General features: G+C 36.6%; 1 protein-coding gene across 8 annotated transcripts in view; it reads left to right on the top strand.

Moving 5' to 3' along the window:
• DCDC1 (doublecortin domain containing 1) overlaps window positions 1–13,321 on the top strand; it is a 475,155-nt gene that overhangs the window by 267,050 nt on the left and 194,784 nt on the right. For all 8 annotated transcript variants that reach the window (XM_045039088.1, XM_045039084.1, XM_019812218.3 and 5 more), the window contains one exon: window positions 9,409–9,469. In XM_045039088.1, coding sequence (XP_044895023.1) covers window positions 9,409–9,469 — 61 coding nt within the window. The remainder of the gene's footprint in view (window positions 1–9,408; window positions 9,470–13,321) is intronic.

Raw genomic sequence — 13,321 nt, 5'->3', positions numbered from 1 at the left:
GAGACACCCAGGGGCCCTTCTCCTCCATATATTTAAATGCAATCTCAATCAAAACCCTGGCAGGTTTTTTTAATAGAAATTATCAAGTTGATTTAAAACTTCATGCAGAAATGCAAAGGATCTAAAATAGGCAAAATAATTTTGTTAAAGAAGAACAAAGCTGGGAGAACTATTTTGCCTGGCCTCAGGCTAATTATAAAACTATAGTTATTAAAAGAGTGTGCTATTGGCACCAAAGTAGACCATTACATTGATGAAACAGAATAGAGTATCCCTAAATAGATCGACACATATATGATCAATTGATTTTTGATGAAAGTGGGAGATTCACTGGAGAAAGAATGTTTCTGACAAACGGTGGTGGAACAATTGAATATACATATGCAAAAGATAAAAATAAAAAATAACTTGATCCATGCCTCTCCCACCATATATATATAGTAATTAACTCAACATGGATCATAGACGTAAATATAAAACCTTAAAACTATACATATTGTAGATGAAAATAGAAGAAAATGTTTATGATCTTGTATTAGTCAAAACTTTCTTAGACATGACTCCAAAAGCATGATCCACAAGGATATAAATTGATAAATTGGACTCCATTAAAATTAAGAATTTCTGCTCTTTGAAAGATACTGTTAAAATATTGACAAGACAGGCTACACACAAAGAAAAAAATATTTGCAAATAATGTATATTTGCAGAATACACACACAACTCAAGAAAACATGGGCAGATAAATGATTTGGACAAATGCTTTAACAAGTAAGAGATACAGTTGGCCTATGAAAAGTTGTTAATCATTATTTGAATGCAAGATTAACCTACAATGAAGTACCACTAAATATACAGTAGAATGTCTAATGTTTAAAAGACTGACCATACCAAGTGTTGGGAAGATGTGAAGCAACTACAATACTCATACCTACTTGGCAGAAATATAAAATGGTTGTCATTTTAGAAGAGTTGCTACTTTCCTAAAATATATACATATATACATGTTCATATGCAGATATATACATGTTTCAGGTATAAACATATATCTACCTTATTGCTAAGCCATTCTGCTCTGGAAATTCAATCAAGAGAAATGAAAGTAGATATCCTTTCAAAGAACTTGTACATGAATGTTCACAGCAGCTTTATTTCTAAAGCCAGAAGTGAAAACTGGAAACAACGCAAGTGTACATCCAGAAGTGAATAAATAAATTGTGGCATATCTATATGATAAAATATTACTCAGCAATAAAAAGGAACCAACTCTTGATACATGCATCAGTGAATCTCAAAGTAATTATATTGAGGGGAAGGAGCGAAATCATGAAGGGAGAGTATATTGTTTCATTCCATTTATGTAAAATTTTAGAAAATGGTAACTAATCTAGAAAGTAGAATAGTGCTTGCCTGGAGATAGGAAGGTGGGCAGGGGTAGGAGAATGAGATTAAAAAGGAGCACAAGGAAACTTTGGGGGTGATTTTTGGGGGAGAGATGGACATGGGTATGTTCATTGTCCTGATTGTTGTGATGTTTTAATAGGTATGTACATGTTTCAAAACTTGTGAAATTTTACACTTCAAATATGTGCCCGTTAGTTGTGCAATATTTTACAATATTGTATGCCAGTTATTTCTCACAAAAAGCTGTTTTCTAAAAGTACAAAAAGACAAACTAGGGAACAAACAAAAAAAGCAAAATGGTGGGTAAAGAATGACTAAGTGCTTACTTTAGAAGGAAATGGTGAGGGAAGACCACTCTCAGTGGAAGAATTTATCAGTGGTCTCAGTCAAAATGGTAGGTGTTTGGAAAGGTTATATATAGCTTGAAGAACATGCTATTCATGCCCAGAGGTTTCCCTGGGCTTATTGGATACTGAAATTAGTGCTGATCTGGCCTTACCCCACTGAGGTTTACTTCCTACTCTGGCCAGGATGGTCACAGAATTGAGTAAGACTGAAGCCACAAACTTGATATCCTCGTTGCCTATAGAGAAGAGAGCTTGAGTGAGAAAAGAGATAATAATTTTAAAAAATTGTATTATGTTTAACTTGAAAAAAATCTCTAGGGCACCTGGGTGGCTCAGTCTATTGAGTGTCCAACTTCAGCTCAGGTCATGATCTTGCAGTTCGTGAGTTCGAGCCCCACGTCAGGCTCTGTGCTGACAGCTCAGAGCTTGGAACCTGCTTTGGATTTTGTGTCTCCCTCTCTCTCTGCCCCTTCCCTGCTCATACTCTGTCTGTCTCTCTCAAAAATAAATAAGCATTAAACAAAATTTAAATCTCCACTTACAAGAAAAGATTTGGTCTAATTCAGGAAGGAAGGAAAGAAGAGAGAGGGAGAGAAGGAGAAAGGCAGGATGGGCAGGAGTGGGGGGAGAAGGGAGAATTCCTATGCAAATGAAGATTATTTCCCTTTATATTAATGCAACCTGATTTTTATCTGAGAAGCAAAATCTATTGCAAAATGGAAGCAAATAGTAGAAAATTTGGAAAACCAGAAGTTCTCAATAACTGTGAAGCTACATTTTGTTTTTTAGAAAGCAGAGGGACCAAGATTTTTAGTGTTTACCTCACCTCTGATACTTTCAAGTATATTTATCTTTTCCAGAGTATCTGAAGTGCCTGTGTGGCTTATTATTTTTTTTAAACACAAACCATATTTTATTTTAAATAATGTAAATATCCTCATACAACTTCTAGAGACAATTTTTTTTCCGTTTCTCCTAAGTAGTATAATATCTTATACTTATCTTAACAAAAGCTATGAGTCAAGATACAGTCTTTCAAGTAAAAAAATCATAGAACTAGCACTAAAAGTAGCAACCTGACAATTCATAGAGAATATTGTAAACATATCATGCCTCATTAGGTCAGTTATGTCGCATTTGGTGTCACTCATTCTTATTCAATATGGCAAATGCTTGCAATATTGTATTTAATATTTTTTCTGTGACGTGCATCTGGCCATGAGTGGATGAAAGGCAGATCAATGATGTCATTACCAAGTGATCTGAAAATCATAGAAAATTATAAAAATCATAAATCTTAAAGTCAAAGCTGCTTCTTTTTAAAAGATATTTTGGACATCTTACAAACCAGTTGCATCAAAGTCCTTTAATAAGGCCACCATTTAATCTTTATTTTGCTTCATCTTTAAAGAATGTGAATATGGAGGATCTAGAGTTTAGTGTTAAATTCACAAACTAATTAAAGCAACACATATACACACACACACCCATACCGCCATGTGGACACAGAGGTTAGATTATGGAGATAACAAACAAGGGACCCATAGATTTTGTTTGGCTGCACATTATTATAATATTTTAAATTATTTGTGAGCCTATAGAAATAGGGAGATTTTACACACAAAAATTACATATTTCTGTGTTTTCTTGAAAAAACAATCACAAGAATGGGCAGTATTGGACTTTCATCATCTCATGACACCGGTCATGCAGGGACAAATTCAGATGGAACATATACCCTCTGATTTTCTATATTCTCCACTGTTCCCAGTAATAGCCCTCACACTAGCTCTAGCCTGGTTTATTCATTTCTATTACCTGTCTGATAATCTTTACTACCTTCCTTATTTCAATGTTAGTCTTTCAGTTATGGTGTTTTGGATCTACCCCCCCCCCCCCCCCACTTAGGCCTTGCTGGAAATAGAATGATAACTAGCCAACATTAATCTAGACTAGGTTAAACAAACACTACTCTAAAGACACCATTAACTACAACCCTCAAGTATAGCTGTGTAGTGCTAGGTGCAGAGATGAAAAGACAAGTAAACAGAGAGCAGGTTACCAGGTAATCAGAGAGGTTGAAAATCATCTCTTTGGTCAAGTCTTGAAGTTTTACGAGGCTAAGAGTTAGAATAAAGCAGAATGACAAACTGCACAATATAGAAAGGACCATTTGCCATGCATCGGACATGTAAGTAATATTCAAACATATAGATAACACTATTAGAAATGTCAACATCAAATAGAAAATTGTCTATGTGTAACTTCACAATCGGATTGATGGATGAAATTTCTTATCTCTACTCCTACTGTGTTAAGAATCATGGAGGGGAAATCCCTTTGTCTGTTCTCTGTGGATCCTACTTTTGATCCTGATAAGATTGGAAGACACCAGAGCTGTTGGAAGCTGTCGGGAAAATAGATTTGTAATTGTGAAGCATGATGATGGTCCTTCTTACAGTCAACTGGGAAATAATGAATTTTAGCCTAGGAAATTTCCCCTAACTGAACTGTCGGTTATGGGCTGCCTTCTTGCTTCTACCCTCTGATAACTGGCATATTTCAAAGAAAAAAGTGTGTGTGTGTGTATGTGTGTGTACACACGTTTTATAGATTCTCAATAGGAATAGTATAATGCATGTGCATACTCAATGAGTTACAATGAGTAAGTTTCCCAGGGCAGATAGTTATTTCCTCACTTGTGAAAGGAGAGAGAGTATGTAACTTGTCTTGGAAGTCATATGCTTTCAGACGAGGAAGGACTCTAAAGAGCATCTATTCCAAAACCTTCTTTACTAGTAGAAGTAGTAATAGTCGTGATGGTGGTGGTTGTGATAACAATAATAATAATAATAATAATAATAATAATAATAATAATATCATTATCTTATAAGAAATTCCAAGCCCAGGGGCGCCTGGGTGGCTCAGTTGGTTGAGTATCTGACTCTTGATTTTGGCTCAGGTCAGGATCCCAGGGTTGTGGGATTGAGCCCCGCATCAGACTCTGCACTGAACATGAAGCCTGCTTGGAATTCTCTCTCTCTCCCTCTGTCCCTCTGCCCAGCTCATGCTCTCTCTCTAAAATTAAAATGAAATGAAATGAAATGAAATTCCAAGTCTACTAGAAACTAAATGATCTAGAAAGGTCATGTATCTAATCTAGTTAATGTCAGATCCAGGACTGGATTGTAAGTCTCTCAACCTTAGTCCAGCACACGTCATGATATTTATGACTTTGATTCTTGGATGAAATACTGCTGCTTCATTTTCCTCTCTTTTTGTCATTATTGGTATTGTTATTACTAGTTTAAGTTTTGTTTTTGTTTCTCTGTAAAAAAATCTTTTTAGGGGCACCTGGGTGGCTCAGTCAGTTAAGCATCTGACTTCAGCACAGGTCATGATCTCACAGTTCATGAGTTCCAGCCCCACGGTCATGCTCTGTACTGACAGCTCAGACCTGGAGCCTGCTTCAGATTCTGTGTCTCCCTCTCTCTCTGCCTCTCCCCTGCTTGTGCTCTCTCTTTCTTTCTTAAAAATAAATAAATGTTAAAAAAATTTAAAAAATAAAATATCTTTTTAGCTGTTGCTAGTTCACCAAGAAGAGGAAATTCTATGGCATTTTCTAATTCAATCCCATATGAGCATCATTGCATATTGGATCTAAATTTGATTTCTTTACATATAAAATGTCTTGAAAAATGAACGGATGAACTTTTGTTTGTAGGAATTTTATTTTGCATATGTTTATTTATTTTGTGTGTGTGTGTGTGTGTGAGAGAGAGAGAGAGAGAGAGAGAGAGAGAGCTGGGAAGGGGCAGAGAGAGAGGGAGAGAGAAAACTCCAACCAGGCTCCACGCTGTCAGCATAGAGCCTGACGTGGGGCTCGATATCACTAACCGTGAGATCATGACCTGAGCCAAAACAAGAGTCAGATGCTTAACTGACTGAGCCACCCAGGTGCCCCTGTAGGAATTTTATTTTTTAAAGAAGTTATTATATATTAGAATGATATCTTCTCATCCTGCCTGCTGTAGACACCACATGAGAGGTTTGTTTTTTATAACTTTGGTAATAAAATTTAAAGGTGACATTTATAGATATATGTAGAAAGAGACTCCTGATAGAAAAACTACTAGTAAGCTCACAAGGCTTATATATGATATAAAACTACATGTTTGCAAAATTACCTAGGCAATTCTTGAGCAGAATTTGAGCTGTGATAAAATTTGAGAAATGCTAGGAAATTTGTATTTATTCTTATCCAAGTTATAGTTTATGTTCTTTAGCTACCCACTGAGAAGATCCCTAAACTGCCATATCTTAATTTCAAACCATTTTTCATAATGGCCTTATTATTAATGTTTAGGGTTATGACATTTTAACATTTTATTGACATATCTATTTATTCAAAGATATCTTTATTCTCCTATCACGATTGTGATCAGCTCTAAGGACACATGTGGTATCTACCCTCACACTGGTGAACATCTCTCCTGTTGTATTATTATTTGAGAAAAAGATGCTACAAATTCAGAAAATCAAAACTGAAACCTATGTAGTTTATGTTTGTATAAGCACATTCATCCTCAAGTCAACACTGTAATTCAATTAAAAGACAACATTTTGAATTTTACAGCTTTTGACAGTTAGCATCAGCATATTAATTACCAATTTCAGAGTCTTGCACTTTGAAAAATTATCATTTTCCATTTTATTTATCTTGAAGAAATATGCTCACAATAATTTAGGCAGCAGGAGGAATTGCCTGTAAGCAATAAAGTTGCTCTGAGTTACAGCTATTCTGCGTTAAAATGATCTAAATTTTATCAAAACCCAGCACATTTCCATCAAAGCATTACAGCAGTCACTTATTATTATTATTATTATTATTATTTTAAAGTTTATTTATTTATTTCGAGAGAGAGAGAGTGTGAGCACGGGAGGGGCAGAGAGAGCGGGCGAGAGAGAGAATCCCAAGCAAGCCCCAACTGGGGGCTCAAGTTCACTAACTGAGATCTTGACCTAAGCAGAAATGAAGAGTTTGTCACTTAACTGACTGAGACACCCAGGAGCCCCACTTATTATTTTTAAAAGGACTGTAGTTGTAAGATTGGGATTGACAGCCTTAAAGACCAGCAATAATGTTGTTTTTATTATTGCTTCTTTTAGTGGTTGAAACATGAGGTTTTTCAGCACCTCAGGAGAACTTGTATAGTATGAAACTATTTAGTGAAAACATAATCACAGTTGTGTAAAAAACTGTGTTCATACCAAAGTTTTTTTTTTTTTAAGTTTATTTATTTATTTTTGAAAGAGAGGCAGGGGCAGAAAGAGAGGGAGAGAGAGAATCCCAGGCAGGTTCCACACTGTCAGCCCAGAGTCTGACATGGGGCTCAAATTCCCAAACCATGAGATCATGACCTGAGCCAAAATTGAGAGTCACATACTTAACTGACGGGGCCACCCAGGCGCCCCTCATATCAAAATGTTTTAGGTCACTAAGATTATGCATCAAATTCTAATTAATGAGCCTAAACTATTTATTCCATTAAAAAATTTTTTTTAATGTTTATTTATTTTTGACAGAGAGAGAGAGAGAGACAGAGCATGAGCAGGGGAGGGTCAGAGAGAGAGGGAGACACAGAATCCGAAGCAGGCTCCAAACTCTGAGCTGTCAACACAGAGCCCGACGTGGGGCTCAAACTCACAGACTGCGAGATCATGACCTGAGCCAAAGTCGGACGCTCAATCGACTGAGTCACCCAGGCGCCCCTGTTCCATTTTTAATCTTCAAGTAACACAAAGTAATTTGTGTCGTAGTTTTCCAATCTAATTGAGAAGCTGTCCAGCTGAAAGTCGCATGCTCTGGGTCCTAGTACCTATTTGATACTACCTAGCTCTGTGATTTTTGATCAGCTCACCTCATTTCTCTGTGTCTCACTTTATTCATCACTGTTCCCTTAAAATTCTCAATCTTTGTGTCATTGTCTTGGTTAATGAATATTATTATTATAATCATAAATTTTAGTCCAGGACCCTAAGTCAATATATTTTTTTTAATTTTAGAGAGTGTGAGCAGGGGAGAGAGGAAGAGAGAGAATCTTAAGCAGACTCCGCACTTAGCAGGGAGAGTGATGCAGGGCTTGATCCCACAACCTGGCATCATGACCAGAGTCAAAATCAAGAGTCAGACGCTCAACTGACTGAGCCACCCAGGAGCTCCTCCCCAATTTTTTTAAGCTTCTCTTTTCCTTTATCAATTACAAAATAAAAAGATCTCCAGAAAGACTAACACCGCTAATACCTTCCTCATCCCTACCCAAAGCTGAAATTGAGCAGCAATTACATTTGCTGAAAGCCTGAGAATCGATTCTTGGCTTAGGGATCAGTTAGACCTTGAAAGGTGTTTCATAAGATAATTTTACCCAAGTTTTAAAATTCTTCGTATTTTCTCACATTCCTGTTCCTCTCTTCTCCATTCTAATTTCACTTTATTTTAATAGTGTCATGTTCTCTTCTAGTTTACCTAAATTTGACACCTGAGACTTATGTTTGCCTCCTCTTTCTAACCCCAACCCCATTTACTCTATCATCAAATCAGTTCTTCTTTTATAATAAGGATGTTGTCTTTCCTTCCCCCACTGCTCTCAACTCTTCTAGTTCAGTGTTTTTAAAAGTCTGGTCTGTAGACCACACACATCCAAATTCCCTAGAGTTCTTATGATTGGAATCACTTGTAATACCTGTTAATGTAGCTTTTGTGGGGTGGGGGTCCAGACCTTCAGAATCAAAATTAAGGATAGGGGCTTGGAAACCTACATTATTATCAAGTATCTATCTCAAAATGCCCAGGAATTCTTCACATTTTCTAACATAAATTGGATGTGAGCAAAAGATTAATGCATACTGAGCCAGTTTTGGACTGCTGCCTTGGCATGTTCTGCCCAGATCGTAAAGCGCCTTGCTTTAGAATACAGCATTACCTGACACCTCTTATTCCTAACCATTGAAGTTTCTGTCAAAACTCAGAGGCAGTAGGAAAAGTCTTGTTTAACATCCCATTACACTTAATTTAATTCATTTGTCCTACCTTTGTAAGGTTTCTAAATATTAATGAATACATGATTAGTTAATTTAGGCCCGATTAGCTTCATCACATTTTAGTTTTTCTTTTTTTACTCAGATTTAGTTTAAAAAATATGATATTCCTTAATAAAATTCTCTGGTCATTTCCAAAACAGGTGTCTGATGTTCCTAATTTTCCATGGTATCCTTTTCCATCCCCTCCTCTTAATCCTTATACTTACTTATACTTACTTTTTTTCTGTCTTATAGAGAGAGGATCTCTTTTGGAAACAGAAATTTCTAGAATATTTTTATTGATTCTGTTTATTCTCTAAAACTCTTAATCACTGTTGCCCTGGGTAATTCACACAGCACTGCCACCACCACCACTCCTTTGGGTACCAAAGAAATTGGCTGTCTTAGGGAAGGAAGTTTTCAGTTGGTGAGGTAGCAGTGATGATAGTAGAATGAATGGGAGAACGGGCAGTCCTCTTCCTGCCTGGATATGGAAAACGATCCTTTCATTTGAAACCTACAGAATGTTTCAGTGTGGAGAAAAGTTGTCAGTGTCTAAATTACATTTTTATTACAGACATAAAGGAGATAATTCTCAGAAGTGGGTGTTTGGAACTGACAGCTGCATTTATTCTAAGGTAAGGACTTTGTAAGTCACAGTTTTTATTCTTAAAATTTTCTGTTCTCAGGTTCTTATAAACGCAGTGCCTATTGTTAAGAGCAAGAAATGCTTTTTCTGCACAACGATTTCCCTGTGCCCAGAAGTTTAGAATATAACTTAACTCAATACTTTCCTGTGAGGTTTTGTTTGACTTTAAATTACAAGTTTTCCAAAACCAAAAATAATTCTTTCCAATCCATCACTATGATATCCATCACTATGATACAAACCAGCATTTCAGGGCACCGTTTTTTTTTTCTTCCTATTATTTTTAAAACTTTTTTTTTTAATGTTTATTTTTGAGAGAGAAAGAGAGAGAGAGCAGGGCAGGAGCAGAGAGAGAGGGATTCGAAGCAGGCTCCAGGTTCTGAGCTGCCAGCACAGAGCCCAATGTGGGGCTCGAACTCACAGACCGCGAGATCATGAGCTGAGCTGAGGTCGGATTCTCAACCGACTGAGCCACCTAGGTGTCCCTCTATTATTTTTAGATTTAGTTTATTTTTTTATTGAGGTATAATTGACATATAACATTGCATAAGTTTACACATGTTGATTTATTACTTTATATATTGCAAAATGATTTTCATAGCATTTGCTAACACCTCTATTACATCACATAATTATCATGGTTTTTTGTGGAAATTAACTCTTTTAAAAACTTTCAAGTATGTAATACATTATTGTTGACTATAATCACTACGCTATGCATTAGGTCTCCAGAAATTATTGATTTAATAGTTGCAAATTTGCACTGGTAAATATCATCTCAATTCTCTCTCCCTCTCACCACCATTCCTTTCTCTGCTTCTGAGTTCAGCTTTTTTAGATTCCACATATAAGTGATTTCATGCAGTGTTTGTCTTTGACTAATCTCACTTAGCATAATGGCCTCAAGGTCCATCCATATCAGCAAATGGCAGGATTTCCTTCTCTCTTGTGGCTGATGAATATTCCATTGTATATATCACATCTTTATCCATTCATCAGTTGGCACTTAGGTTGCTTCCATATCTTGGCGATTGTGACTAATGCCGCAGTAGACGTGGGAGTGCAGGTATCTTTTCAATATCCACATCAGTTTTCTTATTAAAGTGAGGAGATTGGCACTTTGGAAAACTGGCAACAGCTACTAAAGTTGAACATGTCTGTACAACCTAGTAATTCCCTACTAGTTTAATGCTAAAGAGAAATAACTACATATCTTAAGGAAAAGATATTTACTAAAATGTTAATAGCAGTGCTAATTGTAGTAGTCTCAGCGTAGAGATTATGGAAATGCTCATTAGCAATTGAATAAGTGGATAAATTGTGATATATATATATATATATATATATATATATATATATATATATATATATATTCTATGGAATAATATAGAGCAGAGTTGGACAACTTCTGTAAAGGGCCAGATACTAAATATATGGGGCTTTGTGAGCCATATGATGCCTGTTCCAACTTCTCAACCTTGCCTTTGTAGCACGAAAGCAGCCATAGACAAGATGTAAATAAATGGGTGTGTTTCTGTTTCAATTAAATTTTATTTACGGAAACAGGTGGTCAGTTAGATTTGGATCATGGGCCTTAGTTTTCTGACTCTGGAGGATAGCAATGCCTATAAACAAACTGTAATTACCCGTAACAACGTATATGAATATCACAAATACAATGATTTACAAAGAAGCCAGATATAAGAGAATGCTCGCTGGGTAATTGCAGTTATTTAAACTTTAATGCCAAGCAAAACAACAAATCTTCAGGTGTGTTGTGATGTTCCCTTTCTTGACCTAGGTAGTAAATTAAACAGGTATTCACAATGTGAAAATGGATTGAATTGTATACTTATGATTTACGTACTCTTCTGTAGGTATATTTACATAAAAATTCGCTTTAATGAAATGAAGATAGTGGCCTTCAGTTCTCAAGATTTTCTTCCTTGTCTATGATTCCAAGCCTAAATGAAATGTTAGTTAACCATCAATATTTAAGGAAGGCAAAACTTAGATTAATCACATGGTATTTGTTAGTGTTTGCCTTAGGATCCCACCATTTTGATTTCAGAAATGCTAAATTACTTAGATGAATGCAACTGGACATACCTCGGGTATTAATTTTTTAGGGCTGCTGTAACAAAGTACCATAAACTGGGTGGCTTAAGCAACTGTATTCTCTCCAATTCTTGAGGCTAGAAGTCAGAAATCAAGGTGCCAGCAGCACTGTGCTCCACTTGAATCCCCTTGGGGAGGATTCTTCCTGGCCCCTTCCACTGACTGGCAGTCCTGGACGTTCCTTGACCGTGGTAGCATAACTCCAATCTCTGCCTCCATCTTCACACGGCCATCTCCCTCTGCATCTGAATCTTCACATGCCATTTTCCTCCTTGTGTGTGTCTCTGTCCAAATTTTTCTCTTCTAAGGACACTAGTCATTTTGGCTTAGGGCCCACCCAAAAGCCCTAATATTAATTTGATTGCATCTGCAGAGACCTTATTTCCAAATAAGGTCACATTCACGGTTATCAAGGATTAGGCTTCAGTGTACTTTTGAGGGGACACAATTCAACTTATAACACAGGGCATGTCAGTTATCAATGTATTCCCTCTCTGTTCCATGTCTACCATTTATTGCCAGGCACCTGCCTCAGGCAGCTTCACAGCAGAGGACTGCCAGTGGGGTACCTTCTTATGAATGGTTTTCTTGAGCATCATCTTCATGGGTGGCTCTATAGTGGAGTGTCATCGGCTAGGCACCTCCCTGTGGACAGCTTCCCTTGGAGCTCCAAAGGCTGCTGAAATCTGTGGATGAACTTACTCAGGGACTTATTCACCATCTAGTGAGCCATTGTTGTGCTCTTTTCTATGTAGTTTGGATGTCAGCCATGGCCAGACCTCTTCCTTGGACATTATATCTCAGGCCTTGCAGTACTGGCTGCTCCCTTTATCTGCTATTCATATATTCTTTAGTGTTCTCTTAAACTCTTATTAGCCAATTTCCTGACTCTCTAATAGCCTGCTACTAATTGTTTATATTAAACTTTTTCCTGTTCAAATTACAATGTAGTTTATATCTCCTTATTGGACCCGGACTGGTAAAAATAATAGCTTTATTTCTCTAGTGTTCTAGAATTATGTATTTGAGCCATTATTTCCTGACCTGCAACATTTCAGAAATTTAGAGAGTTTGATACAATTTAAATTTGAAAAGTAAGATAATAGCATTTCCTTGAGTAGTTATTTGTTGGCACACTGGTTAAAACTCCAGCCTACTCACTACTCAACCAGGCCTATACACTTTTAGCTCTGTTCCTAAGCAGGGAAATTGACATAGGCATCGACTGGCAAAGCATTTTAAAAATAACCTTTATCTAACTTCATGCAGAGTTTCACCCTAGCTATCCCCTTGTCCTGTTTCTGACTCCACTACATTCCTGAGTCAGAGTGAAGCTCTATGTTAGTGGAGAGGGAGTCACAGGAAGACCAAAACTAATTCATCTTCGTAAAAATAAAAAGTAGAATTTTGAGACTGTACTAAAATATCCCTTTAGCTCTTTGGCCTGTACCCTCACATGAGGACTTTATTCTGAGATATACCTAGACAGAGCTGACTCCTAGTATCCAAGAACATAACTCTATCCTATATAAGTACTGACCTTCCCACCAACAGACACAGAAGAACAGGACCAAGGCTTATGTGTATGTTTTTCTTTTCTCTTCCCAAATTCAGGTACATAAACACCCAGTTTTACTCTGCTTTCATTTTTACCTTTCCCTTTCTTATAATTTATAATTTTCTAATTATTCTCAACTGTACATTGGTAGCTAGCAAATAATTC

Source organism: Felis catus, chromosome D1 (assembly GCF_018350175.1).
Source record: "Felis catus isolate Fca126 chromosome D1, F.catus_Fca126_mat1.0, whole genome shotgun sequence".
Classification (NCBI taxonomy): domain Eukaryota; kingdom Metazoa; phylum Chordata; class Mammalia; order Carnivora; family Felidae; genus Felis; species Felis catus.
Note: the sequence above shows the minus strand (reverse complement) of the source record. Positions and strands in the feature narration are given on the sequence as shown.